At 44.7% G+C, this 18,302-nt stretch overlaps 1 protein-coding gene across 3 annotated transcripts in view; it reads left to right on the top strand.

The window, feature by feature from the left end:
* Positions 1-18,302, top strand: part of SLC11A1 (solute carrier family 11 member 1) — a 274,961-nt gene that overhangs the window by 256,596 nt on the left and 63 nt on the right. For all 3 annotated transcript variants that reach the window (XM_063933920.1, XM_063933918.1, XM_063933919.1), the window contains 4 exons: positions 5,091-5,240; positions 5,364-5,437; positions 9,920-10,073; positions 13,070-18,302. The exon at positions 13,070-18,302 is cut by the window's right edge and continues 63 nt beyond it. In XM_063933920.1, coding sequence (XP_063789990.1) covers positions 5,091-5,240; positions 5,364-5,437; positions 9,920-10,073; positions 13,070-13,183 — 492 coding nt within the window. In that variant the 3' untranslated portion in view covers positions 13,184-18,302. The remainder of the gene's footprint in view (positions 1-5,090; positions 5,241-5,363; positions 5,438-9,919; positions 10,074-13,069) is intronic.

Here is an 18,302-nt window from a genome sequence, read left to right as displayed (position 1 = left end):
CATCTTTCCCGTCAGTACCCCCCTTAAGTGTTTGTAAATGAACAGCTGAACAACACCAGTAATCAAGCATTTGAATGTTTAACTTAAAAACGTACACATACATTCATGCTCGAGCCTAATTACCTTATTTCTCAAACACACCATGCACCTCAAATTGTTATACTTTATTGCACTCCATGGTATTCTCTAAAAAAGCAAATACATCATCCACTCTACAAACTAAAACACATAACTGCTGAAAGCGCCTTAGTTACAATGAAGTACTAGTTACAAATTCACCCAAGCACTACCGTAGGGCACTGTGTATGTGTCTTTAAATTTATAGAACAAGTTAAACAAAAAAAAAATGGCTGCGCTCAGGGTAATGGGAAGTAGCCAAACAAAGGGAGAGCTGCCATGTATAATATATAAAAATATTTATTATAGATTCACATCAATAAAATGAGTGAATAAAAAAACATATATAAAATATACAATATGTATAATCCGTATCTATACTCTGAAACACTGCAAACTATTTTATAGCAATAGTGTCCACACAATTGAGTGACCCCTTTTTTTGGGATCAGTCTAGTTAGCTCAATTTTGTAGCAATTGGAGATACTGTCCAGCAACTGTATCACTTAATGTAGCTGTATATATGTTATCCCTCCGGAGGTTCTCTCTATATGAACAATGAACCAGGCTTCAATCTCTGTGTATGTGCAGAGGCAGCGTGCACATTCCACTAATTAGCGGTATAGGTCCCGGCAGTCGGCTGATTGGGCAGGTGGCATAAAATATGAATTTTACCTCTCCCGTGGGCTGGTAACACCGAGCGTCCTCGGTGAAAGTCCTCTGTAGTGCCCACTGATATGTTTGCAGGGGGAGTTTGGATACTTCACATTACCCTGAGCGCAGCCATTTTTATTTGCTTTTTTTTTGCTTAACATCATCCACTCTCCCTGCAACCCACCCATCTGTAGACGTTGCCGCCTCAATTATCCACTCACCTCTTATAAACACTCATGAGCTTTTTACTCATCTTTGTACTTTGACAATAACATCCACAACTGGTCACTGTAAAAAACATTCACAAACCTCATACAACTATATTTATTTATCTCTCTTACTGCTATTAGCTGGTGACATTTCACTTAACCCCAAACACTTGCCCCACTCACATTCACCTGATTCACAGCAATATAGAAATACAGCTAACTTCATAAACATCACTTGTCTCCCATCACCCTACAAATTACTAAAATGTGGCTAATGGAATGCACACTCTGTTTGTAACAAATTAACATCCGTTCATGACCTCTTCATATCTAACAACTTCAACCTGCTGGCTATTACATAAACATAGCTCACACAACCAGACACGGCCTCCGTTACAGCACTGTCACACGGTGGTCTCCACCCCCCCCACCCCCCAGGCCTGGTAACAGTAAAGGTGGTGGGGTTGGATTACTATCCCAATCTTTCGCATACACAGTTCTACAGCAGGTTTCATCACTCACATTTACATCATTTGAAGTACAGTCTATCATAATTTACACTCCTTTCTCTTTGAGTGTGGCAGCTATCTATTGCCCACCTGGGCAACACAAACAATTTCTAGAAGTTTTTTCTGCCTGGCTCCCTCACTTCCTATCCTCTGACATCTCCATCATTATCATGGGAGATTTCAATATTGCTATTGATAGTCCAAAATCTGCTGCTCATGCCTCCAAACTACTCTCTCTAACCTCCTCTCTCTGCCTCTCCCAATGGTCTGACTCCACTACTCATCAGGAAGGCCACAGCCTTGACCTAGTATTCACCAGACTATGCGCAGTTTCTGAATTCACTAACACCCCTTTCCCTCTCTCACAACCTTATCACCTGCATGCTCTTCTCCAATACTTAAAACTCAGTGTCACTGAAGTCCTTCAATCCTCCTCAAACCAGCAGAAATATTAATGCAATTAATCTTCAAGAACTTTTCATCTCACTCCAATGGGTGGTATTCATGTGACCGACGGTCGGGAGACCGACGGTCACATGACCTCCTCCAGCATCCCGACCCCCAATATCCCGATGGTCGGCATGCCGACCAACAGGGACTATTTCCACTCGTGGGTGTCCACGACACCCATAGAGTGGCACCGAGCCCGCAAGGGCCTTACTGCACTCACCCCTCCCTGCCGTGATCCCGGCGTCGGTAAGCTGACCGGCGGTCAGGAGACCGCCGGTCAGCCATACTACACCCACTCCAACAACTGCTTTCACCTATTTCTGCATTTACTTCTCCTGAGATGGCTGTATCACACCTGAACCAGACTCTAGAGATAGCCTTTAATGAAGTGGCTCCAGCTACCCATCACACTCCACATAGGCCTAGATGTCAACCGTGGCACTCTAAAGTAACCAGACACCTACAAAAACTGTCATGTAAAGTTGAATGCCAGTGGCATAAATCTCGTATTCCAAGTGACTTTCTCACATATACAGATGGAGCCATGTTCATCTAGGCTTCACTGCTGCACCTAGGTGCACCAAGGTTTATTAGCATAAACCTTTTATCTATTGTTCTCAGCTGCAATACAATACAGAGAGAATAATACACCAGGGGATTAAGTCATTACAGCAGGGGATTAAGTCCGACTGCCCTGACTCAATTAATCCTATTAAAGGGTTAGATGAGGAGGGCTCCATCTGTAAAACTGTCTATGACTCTTATCGTAATGCCCTGGACACTGCCAAACAAACATATATCCAAACTTTCATCTCTGCTCAAGGCTCTAACTCCAAATGACTTTTTAATACATTTAAATCACTTCTCAACCTCCTTCACCCAACCCACCAGCCACAATCAAGGCACAAGATCTTGCTTCCTACTTCAAGGAAAAGATTGATAAGATCCAAGATGAAATGGTATGCTCTTCCTCAACCAGTGACCTACACAATTTCCTACCTGAAACCTGTGGCACTTTCACTTCATTTGATCCCACAAATGAAGATGAAGTATCAACACTCTTCTCATCCTGCTACTCTACTACCTCTCCTCTTGATGCTATACCCTCACAAATAAGTAAAGCGCTGTCTCCTCTGCTCTTCCCAACCTTAACTTACATCTGTAATCTCTCTCTCTCTCTACTAGTATCTTTCCTTCACTTTTGAAGCATGCAGTGATTACTCCCATTCTGAAAAAAAAAATTCTGACCCTAACTCTCTCTATCTCTCAAACTACCGTCCCATCTCTCAGCTCTCTTTTGCCTCTCCAAGCTACTTGAGAAACTTGCCTACACTCGCCTCGCACACTTTCTTAACTCATACAATTTATTGGACCCACATCAATCAGGTGTTTGTTCCCAACACTCCACAGAGACAGCACTAACTAAAGTAGTGAATGATCTGGTCACTGCCAAGTCTAAAGGTCATTACTCACTTCTTCTAGATCTCTCTGCTGCTTTTGACACTGTTGACCACTCTCTTCTCATACAAACACTGCAATCCCTAGGTCTTCAAGACACAGCCCTCTCTTGGTTCCTATCCTACCCATCTAATTGCACTTTCAGAATCCACCTCCTCTTCGCTACCACTTTCAGTTGGAGTACCGCAAGTCTCAGTCTTAGGTCCTCTGCTTTTCTCTATCTATACCTCATCTCTTGGTAAACTAATCAGCTCTTTTGGATTTCAGTATCATCTGTATGCAGATGATATTTAAATCTACCTATCTTCCCCTGATTTGTCTCTATCTGTTTGGGCCATGTCACTGAATGCCTCTCTGCTGATTTCTATCACTGTTGAGAACTCGAAAATCAACCCTACACCACAAGCGCGCTGCCTAGGTGTCATCCTTGACTCTGAATTGTCCTTTGCTCCTCACATTCAATCTGCATCTAAAAAACATCCAAAATATGATCATACCTTACACAGGACACTGCTAAAACGCTAATCCATGCTCTCATTATCTCCCACTTTGAGTATTGCAATAGTCTTCTTACTGGTATTACCAAGAAGAGACTCTCACCATTACAATCCATTCTGAATGCAGCTGCGAGGCTAATCTTCCTCGCTAGACGTTCATCGTCTGCAGACCCACTATGTCAGTCACTCCATTGGTTACCTGTATTCTACTGTATTCAATATAAAATACGTTTGCTCATACACAAGGCTATTAACCATACTACATACATTTCTTTGCTTATCTCAAAATATCTCCCAACCTGGCCCCTTCGCTCTTCACAAGATCTACGTCTCTCATCCACACTCATTACTTGCTCCCATGCACGATTACAGGACTTCCTTCGGGCTGCACCCAATCTGTGGAATGCTCTACCACGTACAATAAGACTGTCCTCTAATATCCAAACCTTCAAGCGTTCCCTGAAAACTCACCAATTTAGACAAGCTTATCAAATTCCAGATCCACTCGCATTACCTTCATAAGTTTTCCTATCCAGTTATATCCACTGTACAGTCTACACATAGCCTCCACATATTTTCTCTTTCTTCACTTTCCCTTCCTCCTGACCCTGGTTCATCATTGCTGTGATGTGATATCATGCAGCCCACCAAGAACCTTTGCAATCTGGTGGACAACTATGCAATAGATAGCACATATCCTTGTGTATCAATGCCTATTTCCCCATAGATTGTAAGCTTGCGAGCAGGGCCTTCCTACCTCTATGACTGTTTGTTATTACCCAGTTTTATCTTATCATTGTGTCCAGTTGTAAAGAGAAACGGAACATGCTGTGCTATATAAGAAACTGTAAATAAATAAATAAATAAATAAATACATTATTTTAGTGTCATGTCTGCTGAAGCAGCAATGTTTATATACCATATAATTGTTTATATTTCATATAATTGTATTATACTTTAAGTACCTGCTTTTTTTGTTTTGCTCATTTGTTTATGTACTTTGTTAGGCACTGCCGAACCCTTGTGGCACCATATAAATAAAGGATAATAATAATAATAATAATAATAATAACAACTGATGTCTTATGTATTTATTACTTTTATTGTTTGTTTCTGTTTTGCGTTTGATGGCTGTTCCCTTTGTGGCCTGTCTTCCGTCCACCTACTGAAAAATCTATATTGATTTATTTTTCTAGGGTTTCCTGAACCTGAAATGGTCTCGTTTCTACCGTGTACTGTTCACCAGGTCCTGTGCCATTATACCCACTGTTTTTGTGGCTGCATTTAAAGACGTGGAGCACCTGACTGGGATGAATGATTTTCTAAATGTTCTACAAAGCATTCTGGTAAGGAGCGCACATTTAGCATAGTCACAGGGGAAGGCTCCCCTGTATGTGGTTATAGGTAGGCTGCAAGAAGTGACTGTTATGTTACTCTCACACTGACATAAATTCATTGTTGCTTTACAGCTACCATTTGCTCTGCTCCCTATACTGACATTCACCAGCATGCGACCGTTGATGCACGACTTCACCAATGGCATGTGAGTCCTAATAGGAGATTATTATCATATTTTATTTATAATGTGCCACAAGTGGTCCGCAGCCCTGTACATATACAGATTACTGACTTTAATGTAAATCCACTTGTTAAAAAAAAAAAATTGTTAACTCTGCATTTAATTCTGATTAAAAAGTGGTTATGAGAAGTCAATTATCTATTTTATTTAAAAAACTAAAATGTAATTTATATCGGATTAGAAATAAATGGAAATAAAAGCAAGGCAGAAAAACTAGATTGTAAATTGTGACAAACCACAGCCTCTTTCACATGTAACGTCTGTGCACATTATATTGCATAGCTCTGCCTCTGCAGTAAATTAAGGTGTTTTATAGCTAGTGGATAACTAAACAAACTGAGGGCATTTATTTTGTTAATAAGCAACTCTGCCATTACCAGCCACTGAGAAGGATCTGTAGCACAGGTCTAGGTTAATGGCCACAGCCAGCGGCAGATCCAGAAGAAAATGAAGGGGAGCACCATGATATGGGGAAGGGGGAGTAGTTTGGTGTGACAGGTAAAATTGTGCACGCCCAAGGGTACGCACTCTCAGGAAAGGGGCGTGGCCTCACAGGATATGCCGTCCTTGCGAGCAGCATAGGCCAAACTAGACATTTGGTAATGGGTGGTCCCAGATCCAACCTCCAGGATCACCGATACATCTTGTGAGTTCTGTTACTATAGAAGTGATCTGACTAAGCATAATAGTGTGGACATTCCCACTTGGAAAAAGATCCAGCAAGAAGATTTTGCGTACCTCTGCAATACAACAGTGTTTAGGAAAGTGTTCATCTGCCTCCATGGCTGGCAAGGGTCCCTCCAAATAGTAGTGTCCACAGTTCACCTTATACCAAATAGTAGTGTCTACAGTTTACATTATGCAAAATAGTAGTGCCCACCGTTTACGTTATGCCAAATAGTAGTGCCCACAGTTCACGTTATGTAAAATAGTAGTGCCTATAGTTTATGTTATGCCAAATAGTAGTGCCCACAGTTCACGTTATACCAAATAGTAGTGCCCACAGTTCACATTATGCCAAATAGTAGTGCCCACTGTTCATGTTATGCCAAATAGTAGTGCCAACAGTTCACGTTATGCCAAAAAATAGTGCCCACAGGTCACGTTATGCCAAAGAGCACTGCCACTTTTACATTATACCAGACAGTAGTGCACACAGTACATATGATTTCAAACAACAGTGCCCACTATTCACATAACACAAATAGTAATATATATGCTCAGACAGCGAGACCTGCTTAGTATACAGAGAAGGGAAGCAAACCCATTAGCCATAGCATCTACATGTATCAATATTAGCCTATGGATAGCAAATGGCATACCCATTAGAATAATGTTTTCTGATTCAAATTCTTGCTCTGTACTGGTAATAGCTATTTGAACACAATGCAGAAATATTTCTTGACGTGCACACTGTGCGATATTTTAGTCAATATTGCTCATTTTCCCCCTACTGAGCGATATTGACAAAATATTGCACAGTGTGTACGCTACGAACAAAGCGCGCTCCCAACGGTTGTTAATTAGGGTTGCTGTTGGCTGTGCATACAGCTCAATTTTGGCTATTTCATTCACACCACGGTGCATATCGTACAGTGTGTACACCACGAAAGATGAACGACAGCCCGGTATTTTCCAGCCCAGTATTTCAATTTACCTCCTTTCAGTCTAGTGTGGATGACTATGGTATATCATTCATCGTTCATTAGTAATATCGTTCAGTGTATATGCTCAATATCATTTGTCCAAAGACACCGGGAAGTTCAAGGGAAACTGTTCAGCTATATCGTTCATGGAGGGAATCATCAAGTGTGTATGCACCTTGAGAGTAGCCTAGATACTGCACACTTGCTTTTTGACACAAATACTGTATATACAAATAAACACAGATACTCTGCACTTGTTTGTTGGATACAGATAGCAAGCCCCACTTGCTGGTTGGACATAGATCGCATTGCTGCCAGATACTGCCATACTAGGACCAATAACAAACACAAAGCCACTGTCCCCTTTATACACTGGCATCTGTTGTTCGAAGGACCCGCGTGCCCTTCCTTTTATACTGGAAGAGGGATATGCTCTGCCCTCAAGTCTGACATGTCCGAAAGTCGTGCTGCACTTCATGTAGAAACAGAGCAGCGCAACTTATTGGACACATCACAGTGCTGACCGGCAGGGAAATTTTACCGGGCGGACAACCTGAGTAATAAAGTGTGGGAAGAACACTGCCTGTGCTATGTTCCTGCGGACACTTGGGGTTTGCACAAGTATAAGGGATCACAGAGGATGACAGTTACCTCCCCCTCTCCTCCCCTCCTTAAATCCTCCACACTGCCCATTACACGCATAATACTTACCACCATGCAATCCCTGCTGCTGGCTCAGGCTCTTTGCATTCTCTCAGTCTGCGCCGGGGTCCGTCTCAGGAGTCACGTTGGGATTATGGGACAGTGGGGGTCATTCCGAGTTGATCGTAGCTGTGCTATATTTAGCCTTCGGCTATCCAGCATGCGCCGGCGCACTGCGGCGCTGGTGCATGCGCAGATCCAACCCGATCGCTGCGCTGTGATAAACTGCAGCGAGCGATCGGGTCGGAATGACCCTCCTGTGTGCAAACTGCTTGCCACTATACAAGTGTAAAAAGCAGTGTTTGAAGTGGCAACAAGTTTGCAGACTGTCCCTCCTCCCAGCATTAGATCTTGCTATTTTAAAAAAAAAAAAAAAGAGAGGACAGTGGGGGCATGGGAGCTGAATCAGCACCACTATCCACAGGTTATAGCACCGCCTTTGTTGTGGAAAGGTACAACATAAAAAAAGAGAAAATAATTATCAGAGCTACATTTTATTTTCACTTTATTTGCTGTAATGTTCTTTTTCTGAACACCTGAATGTATTAGCATTAATATACACACTGTTCAATGCAAAGTCTTCCCTGCAAAATAAACTTTGCCAGTCCCTTGTGTTTGGGGTTGGTGGTGGCATCTGCCACTCTGTTACTTTGTCCAGAATGCAAATGTCACCAACAACCAAGGTACAGAGGGCCTGGGAAGTTTAACTGACACCAATTTGCATAGTATAAATTGTGCAAATTCGCACTGCGCATGCCCACAAAGAGAATGCATGCATTTGTGCCAATGCAGGCTTGCTAATATTTGACACTGTGTAGGAAAAATCAATGTGTTCCCTAATGCACACCGAGTGAAAAATATTACTACATAATAGTCAGATAATACGGAGATCTTAGTTGCGTATATCTGCAGATATAGGGTTAAGCCCCCAGGCCGATCGACAAGGCTTCTCCGTCACTGGGGGTCCCTAATACTAGGTATGGGTCCGGGGTGCAGGACCCCATGATGTCGGCACAGGTCGGCCACCCCAGGTCAGCACACAGGTGAGAATTAATAAGGGTTAATAAGAAGCACAGAAGTGCTATGTAAGTGGTGTGATTAAAATAATATATACAAAGTGATAGGGAAAATCATAAGTGTCAATAAAGTGTTAGGGTGTGCCGACCTGAAGCAGCCCAGCCACACCGACACAGGGGCCACCGCACCCCACACCCACCCCATAAATAATTACAAATATGTCTGGGTTAAATTCCCAGTGTAAGGCCACATGGTAATGGCTCCTACAGCATCTGAGAGCCAGCTTACCTGGAGATACCCCTGGCTTCCCCTATGGCACTCTGGAGTCAGCAATCCCTCCTAATGCTGACCCATCCATGCCTCTCTAAATACAATGCACAAAATGGAAAGCTGCTCAATCAGATTGTAATGTCACTCAGGTGCTAAAAGGGAGGGGTAATTCTGTGTAGGAAAAAGCAATGTGTTCCCTAATGCACACCGAGTGAAAAATATTACTACATAATAGTCAGATAATACGGAGATCTTAGTTGCGTATATCTGCAGATATAGGGTTAAGCCCCCAGGCCGATCGACAAGGCTTCTCCGTCACTGGGGGTCCCTAATACTAAGTATGGGTCCGGGGTGCAGGACCCCATGATGTCAGCACAGGTCGGCCACCCCAGGTCAGCACACATGTGAGAATTAATAAGGGTTAATAAGAAGCACAGAAGTGTTATGTAAGTGGTGTAAGTTCCAGTCCTTTCCATCCAGTGGCACATCAGCTGTTTATAATATTTAAACATGTACTAAGTATAGTTAGTAGGTGTAGCTTCTTTAATTCTATATAGGTTTACATACATATTATCTCTATATGCTGATCAGCTTTATTTTATTGATGAGATATACAGTTGATATCTAGGGCACTACATGTTGTTTTTAACATAAGGTATGTTTTAATACCTTTTGAAAATATTTGCACTGATGTCAACTTTCAAGTGATACATTTCCCATCTATGGTCCTAGTGTGGCCGTCACTAATATGTGTATGATTTCACATGCTTAGATTTCCGCTGACTCATGTTTGTACATTTTGCACCTGCAGAATTAGTAAAGTGGTCTCCGTTCTTCTCATCGCATTGATCATCGCTATAAACCTGTATTTTGTTGCTGTGTACATCCCCACCTTGGACAGCATTGCCCTGTATGTAGTTGTTGGCATAATTATATTATTTTATGGATTATTCACATTTTACCTGGTAAGTAGAACTAGTCTGTGTGTGTACAGTACATATGTCTTTCAATCAAGCAATGGATGTATAAGATAACTCTGTCACTGTAAGAGAACAATATTCAGTTTTGGGCCGATATAGACACTGTGTTGTCACAGCTGTAGACACTGGGGTAAATTTACTAAGATGGGAGTTCTCCTTAAGATGGGACGTTGCCCATAGCAACCAATCAGATTCTACTTCTCATTTATCTAGCACCTTCCAGAAGATAATACCTGGAACCGGATAGGTCACAACATCCCATCTTAAATAGAACTACCATCTTAGTATTGACCCCACTGTCTCTCAATACTGCATGTCTGCCTAGCTGTCTCTCTCTGGAGCCTATTCATCATCACTTAAGGTCTTGTTCTACATATTTTTTGTAACGGACCCCTTTATTTAATAGCAGAGCTGGATTAAGGGGGTTGACAGGTGTGGTGCCCCAGGGCCCCCACAGACAGAAGTGTCCTCACACAGGGTCAGTCTGACCCGGCAGCACCTATTTCCAAATGGGGGCTGCCACAGCTCTGCATTCTGCATGCACGGACTGCATACAGCACAGAGCAGCTCCCGAGTCCCCTCATTAGCGTCATGTGACACATCATATCTGTGCCATAGATGAGGGGACTCAGGAGATCTTCAGATGGCATTGGTTCCTTGAGTCCCGGTTGCTTCGTATAGGAAGGAGGTCTGGGGTTGTGAAGAGGGATCTGAGCGTATCACTCTGCCACCTCCTCACTGTATGCCCAGCGATGTTGGCAGAGTGTTGTGGTGTCAGATAGGAATGTTAGTCCACACAACGGCACTTAACCAGGATGATTGGTTTATTCATATAACAGAGATAACAGCTTGTAATATATATAAGATGTTCTGCAGCAGCAGGAACTCACAATATACATGTGAAGCAGTACAGTGATTACAGCATCTCAGTATACACAGGATGCAGCTGCATACACACAGGGTGCGGCTGTGGGGTAGACAAGGTCACACACTGAGAAGAGCAGAAGCTGCACGTCAGTGCAGTTGTCTCTCCCAGGAAGAACTCTCTCAGACTGTGCACTAAGCACCTCCTTCTGCACTGAGCTAACACTAGGAGGGAAAACACTAGAGCAGGGAAGCTGCCTCTAGTGCTGGGGACGGAGACAGACAGCAGAGTGATCCACTGTCTAACAAGCGACTGTGCATAGTTGTAACCTCAGGCCATACATGCTCAGAAGCTGGCAAGGGGGTGGTAAGTATCACTGCTACCCCACACCGAAGCAATGCTGAATTCCTCTGGTAATTAGGTATCTACTTGCAGCTTAATCATCCACCTCTGATGATGAATATGGCCCTCTATCTCTTAGTACTACATGTCGGCCTATCTGTCTCTCTCTCTATCTCTAAGTACTGCATGTCTGTCTAGCTGTCCCTCTCTCTCTTAGTACTACATGTCTGCCTAGCTGTCCCTCTCTCTAACAGTACTGCATGTCTGCCTACCTGTCTCTTTCTTTCTCTTAGTACTACATGTCTACCTAGCGCTCCCCCTCTATCTCTTAGCATTACATGTGTGCCTAGCTGTCTCTGGGGGTTATTCAGTATGGATTGCATATTCTCCTAGAAAGCAGAATCTGTAATCCTTTCTTTCACATGCTGGGTGCCGCCCATTGCAGGGAAAGGGCGACAATTTAATTGCAGTCGCAGCAATTGTGAACGGCTCCCTGCAGCCACAGCTAGGCTGTGTATGCAGGTGGTCAGCCACTATTTTTCTCATTGGTGCGGCTGCGTGTGACATCACACAGCCGCTCTGAAAAAGCCGCCGCCACTCGCCCTGCTTTTCCCGCACCGTCCCCTCAACGCTCCGTCGACGCCCCACGAATACCTCTGCCTATCAGTCAGGCAGAAGTGTTCGCACTCATTGCGAGCTGAGCTCATTCAGTGGCCACGCATGTGCAGGATGGTGCCTGAGCGTGCACAGTGGTGCAGACGACGGGGTTATTGGGGTCGCATCGCTAAGATGAATAACCCCCTTTATCTCTTAGTACATGTCTGCCTAGCTGTCTCTATATCTTAGTACTGCATGTCTGCCTAGCTGTCTATCTCTTAGTACTGCATGTCTGCCTAGCTGTCTCTATCTCTTAGTACTGCATGTCTGCCTAGCTGTCTCTCTCTATTTCTTAGTTCTGCATGTCTGCCTAGCTGTCTCTCTCTATCTCTTAGTACTGCATGTCTGCCTAGCTGTCTCTCTCTATCTCTTAGTACTGCATGTCTGCCTAGCTGTCTCTCTCTATTTCTTCGTTCTGCATGTCTGCCTAGCTGTCTCTCTCTATCTCTTAGTACTGCATGTCTGCTTAGCTGTCTCTCTCTATTTCTTAGTTCTGCATGTCTGCCTAGCTGTCTCTCTCTATTTCTTAGTTCTGCATGTCTGCCTAGCTGTCTCTCTCTATTTCTTAGTTCTGCATGTCTGCCTAGCTGTCTCTATCTCTTAGTACTGCATGTCTGCCTAGCTGTCTCTCTCTATTTCTTAGTTCTGCATGTCTGCCTAGCTGTCTCTCTCTATTTCTTAGTTCTGCATGTCTGCCTAGCTGTCTCTCTCTATTTCTTAGTTCTGCATGTCTGCCTAACTGTCTCTCTCTATCTCTTAGTACTGCATGTCTGCCTAGCTGTCTCTCTCTATTTCTTAGTTCTGCATGTCTGCCTAGCTGTCTCTCTCTATCTCTTAGTACTGCATTTCTGCCTAGCTGTCTCTCACTCAGTAAAGCATGACTGCCCAGCTGTCTCACTCGTAATACTACATCTGCCTAGCTATCTCTCTCTCTAGCTTAATGCAAATCTACATAGCAGCAAGGAATCTGTCTCAGTGGGTAATTGGAATCACAGCAGAACTGGAAACAGTCTGAGAAGAACACACTAGGCACTTTGCAATTTTCTACTGTGATAGTAAATAACTTGCAATGTGTAATTTTATATAACAGTCCAAGTATAAATGGTATCTTACACAGCTATGGACCTGCTGCATTGCCCATGGTGCTGAATTCCTGTCCTGTGGGAGGCACTCTCAGTTTGCGTATGGATTGCCAGAAGATTACTACAACCCTCCTGGAGTACTTCAGTGACACCATAGAACCATGGAACTTTGTATATTTGATGTTTGCCATTAGACCACAGAAGGAGAGCTTGAGAGTGTCCGAACTTGTACAAATAAAAGCCCTGATAATGATAAGCCTACAGTAGTTTGAATAAAGGTACAGTATCCTAGGTATTGATATCCGAATACCAACATTGTCGCCCTCTTGTGGTCAGCACTTATTCTGCAAGTCAAACTGGAGAGACTGTCACTATGGTATCAAACTAAAGTTGGTGTCAGACTATTCTGAGGTGCAGTAGCTGACACCAACTGTATTCACCTTAACAAAAAAAATTAAAAAATTTTTTTTGGGTCTTTCAGTCTGCTCCTGAACCAAAAAAAGAGAAAGTAATTGTACCAAACAGAAAGCCTTATTCATTATCCCTTGATAATACAATGGAGATCATTTCAAGTTTTATTATTTTATGTTATAATGCAATAATATTATATCTTCTTAGCTCATATGAACCTACAATGTGGCAATATAAATGTTGAAAAGATAGCTTTTATGTGTTATAAATGTATTTGTATGTCTCATGGATACTGGTAAACTCTAGTTTAATGCTGACTGTTTAAGTATAACTACTGTAGGTTCGTTCTCTGTCACCATTGCTAAGGCATATCTGTCCTCAGCACCCAGTGTAAAGTTGTTTCTATCACCGATAACCATTGTTAACGTGTATCTGTCATGGGTAACCATTCTTAGCTTGTATCTGTCACCAGTGGGTGTGGTATGATACGCCGGTGGCTGGGCTCCAGGCGACCAGTATACCGGCGCCGGAAGCCCGACTGCCAGCATATCGGCAGTGTGGCGAGTGCAAATGAGCCCCTTGCGGGCACGGTGGGGCGCTATGCGCGCCACGCTATTTATTCTCCCTCAAGGGGGGTCGTGGACCCGCACGAGGGAGAAAAACTGTCGGTATCCCGGCTGTCAGGATTCCGGCGCCGGTATACTGTGCACCGGGATCCCGACATTCGGCAACCTGAAGACCACCCGTCACCAGTAACGTGTATCTATCACCGGTAACCATTATTAATGCGTTCTTGTCATCGCTAACAAGGTTTAATGTGTGTCTGTCACTAACAATAGTGGTAATAGCCAATATTCAGTGACATTACTGAGGCATGAGGCATAAAGGATGCAAATACTGAATGGCCGCCTTCTACTGATAAGTGGCACAGCTGACAAAATGGTGTTACCACTGCTAACAGCAGACCAACTCCCTTTAGAAGTACATGTGGAGCATACTTGCCTACCCTCCCGGAATGCCTGGGAGGCTCCCTAAAATCGATGATGCGATTCGAGCTGAAGAGTGTCATCGTAGCTCCGCCCCCCAATCAAACCGTTCACGTTTTCTCTGCACTGTAGAATGGGGGGCAGTGCCACAATGACATGATTGTGATGCCATGCCCCCGGACAGCCCACCCTGCCGCCGTCCATGTCCCCATGCGCCTACCACGCTGCCACCTCCTGATGGAGGTGGCAGCAAAGTAGGCCAGCATGATGTGGAGCAGGGCCGTCTCGAGCTTAATTTCTTTGGTAAGCAAATAAAGATTTTGGCACCACATGATGAGATAAACTTTACAAAGGGACAGCCACAAAAAGGGCTTTGGTCTCACAATGAAGGGGGCATAGACACACAATAGTACCTCCAATAGAAATTACGCTACACAGTAGCACAATCTTATTATCATTACACCGCACGTAGTGCCCTGATTCATATTATGCTACATAGTAGTGTCCCTTATTCATGTTATGCTAAACAGGAAAAATGCAATTTACGACATCCACCCAATCAACCAGACAGACTATAGTTTGCAAATTATCATAAAACCACAACTGACTAAATACACAGCTGTAAAAACCATCTAGTACACTAACAAATGTCTATATATACTGTATGTGTGTGTGTATATATATATATATATATATATATATATATATATATGAGGGGGACATGTCCTGAGGACAGAGACTGAGTCCACATTCCCCGTTATCCCACACATGCAGCAGAACACTCCGAGAATCACTCAGGTGGAGCTGTACTCACACATTGCTTCTAGCTCAGAGGGATCCAGGGCCGATCACCTGGTAACGCCAATGAATGCAACCCGTAGTCCTGGAACCCGTCCCAGGGGGAGAGAGAGTTTTGTATGTTCCATGGCGACGGCATCGCAAGACACATATGCGGCCACCTGCCGGGCACCCGCTGGTAACAAAATCTCAGCGTGCGCCTGGCAATTGAAGATGGTAGGAGCGACATGTTCCATAGTGTAGTTCTCTGCGAATGCAATTCCAAAAGGCATTCCTGGGTGGTGACTGGCATAATTTTGCAGAAGCAGCTGCTACCAGTGGCAGATATTGGGGGCAATTCAGAGTTGGTTTTAGATTTTGCTCTTGCAGCAAAATGTGCGTCCATATACTCACCTGCTGAGGGCCGTCCAACACTTGGCAAGGCCGCCCAGCATGTGTGGCGCCGCCCCGCAATGTGTTCACAATTTAATTGTGAACACATCAAATAGAGATCGACTCCTGGCTGCGTAGGCAGGGGCACTGCTGCCATGTTTCCATACGCAGGAAACGCAGGCGATGTCATAGACCAGTACTGAAAGCGGCCATGAGACGCCTGCATTTTTCGATCTCCTCCCCCTGATGCCGCATTGCCGCCCCCGGACGTCTGTCACCTGTCAATCACTGTGCGATTGCATACTTCCAGGATGCGATCACATGGTGAAGGGTCGCAAATGCGCATGCTGCGTCCACCTCTAAATAAGGCCCATTACTTTGGGGCTGCAGAGCTGCAGCCCACCATTAAAAAGCTGACACCACCGGTCAGCTACCAGTGATTGTAGTGGCTTCCCATTGTAATCACATGCTGGACAAGCAGTCTGGACTGCAATCGGCAGTTAGTGCTTCCAATGGGAAGTCTATCCTCTACCCTTCTGCCAGCTCTAATGCCTCTAGGGGCTGCAGCTGATGCAGTCCCTAGAAGCGGCGGAGGAGAAGGGGGGTGGGTGTGTGCATGCGCAAGTTCCCCTGCCTGCCTATGGTCTCAAGCGGATGCAGTCCTTAGCAACCAGGGGCTTGGGTGCATGCGCTAGTCTGCTGCTTTTCCCCTACCCTGACAAATCACTGACAGTGGCTTGTGATTCCTGACCCTTACCCTCAAGGTGCTGCTCAGTCAGCAGCACAGTGGCAGGTGGTAAGCCTCGCAAGACCACAGGAGCTGCCACTGACCTCTTTTGTATTACTGTTCACCTCTGAATCAGGCTCAGAATGATTAACTTCACATTGTTAGGTAAATGTATTATAGTGGCACGCATCATGCCGCTATAACACTTCCTGCTTCGCCTCATTACCGAGGTGAAGCAGGAAGGGACATCTACAAGATGTATTATCATCCCCTACAGCGATGTTCCCCTGAGCTTTCAGTGCGTCAGGATGTGTCTCCTATCCGGCTGGCTCCTCTGCGCATGCACAGAATCTCGCTACTCACGTGAGATCACCAGTGCAGTTCAAAGCCGGCACCCACCACTGGCAGGGACAGCTCTGCCCCTGCTGTGGTCTATGGGCATCGTCACCTGCAGCTGTTAAAATCAACAGCTGCAGGTATCGGAACGGAACGTGCATATCGACCTGCTATCTTATAGATAGCAGTGCCGATATGGACAGGGGCACATAGCACTGTCACTGGGCATAGATCCCGGCTATTATACATGGGGGGAGTGGTATAGCGCAGATATCGTGCGCTGATACCGCTTCCCCCCCATAACGACTGTTCTCACATTACCCCTGTATTGGCAGTCATTTATTTTACTGCTTAGTAGTTAGGGGGTAATTCAGAGTTGATCGCAGGAGCAAATTTGTTAGCAGTTGGGCAAAACCATGTGCACTGCAGGGGAGGCAGATATAACATTTGCAGAGAGAGTTAGATTTGGGTGGGTTATTTTGTTTCTGTGCAGGTAGCCGTCACCGCCTCTGCTAGTGCACTGAGTGCTAGAAACTCTGTCACAGTGCCAGATTCTACAGTACATGCGCAGGACTCCGAAAAAATGGTGCGGCGGCCAATTTTCTGAGTCCTGCGCATGCGCTGTAGACTCTGGCACTGTGCCAGAGTCTTAGCGCTGAGTGCGCTAACAGCGGCGGTGACGGCTACAGGAGAGGAGTCTGCACACGGGTCCTCTCCTCTGTAGAAACGCCGCTGGGTGGGGCAGATGTAACGTACAGAGAGATTTGGGTGGATTATATTGTTTCTGTGCAGGGTTAATACTGGCTGCTTTTGCATGTAGTCCGCTAATGTTAAGACAGCTTAATTTTTACAGTGCAATTTAGAATCCAGTTTGAACACACCCCACACAAATCTAAGGGGTCCATTTACGAAGGATCGCATATTCAATATGATCTGGGTGGGATCTTACTGCCCAGGATCGCATTGCAATATGCGATCCTATCCCCTGAATGTATCATACAGCACAATGGCCCTCATTCCGAGTTGTTCGCTCGCAAGCTGCTTTTAGCAGCATTGCACACGCTAAGCCGCCGCCTACTGGGAGTGAATCTTAGCTTAGCAGAATTGCGAACGAAAGATTCTCAAAATTGCGAATAGAAATTTCTTAGCAGTTTCTGAGTAGCTCGACACTTACTCTGCCACTGCGATTAGTTCAGTCAGTTTCGTTCCTGGTTTGACGTCACAAACACGCCCAGCGTTCGCCCAGGCACTCCCCCGTTTCTCCAGCCACTCCCGCTTTTTTCCCAGAAACGTCAGCGTTTTTTCACACACACCCATAAAACAGCCAGTTTCCGCCCAGAAACACCCACTTCCTGTCAATCACACTCCGATCACCAGAACGAAGAAAAATCCTCGTAATGCCGTGAGTAAAATACCAAACTTCTTAGCAAATTTACTTGACGCAGCCGCAGTGCGAACATTGCGCATGCGCAGTTAGCGGAAAATCGCACCGATGCGAAGGAAAATAACGAGCGAACAATTCGGAATGAGGGCCAATGCCAGAGTCTACTGCACTGCCAGAGAGGAGAGGGCCCAATTGGAGATTGCACACTGGCTATTCCTCTCTTGAAGCTCCTGTGTTTCTACCTCATTTTGGGT

Source organism: Pseudophryne corroboree, chromosome 7 (genome assembly GCF_028390025.1).
Source record: "Pseudophryne corroboree isolate aPseCor3 chromosome 7, aPseCor3.hap2, whole genome shotgun sequence".
NCBI lineage: Eukaryota > Metazoa > Chordata > Amphibia > Anura > Myobatrachidae > Pseudophryne > Pseudophryne corroboree.
This window is presented reverse-complemented; position numbering and strand designations above follow the sequence as displayed.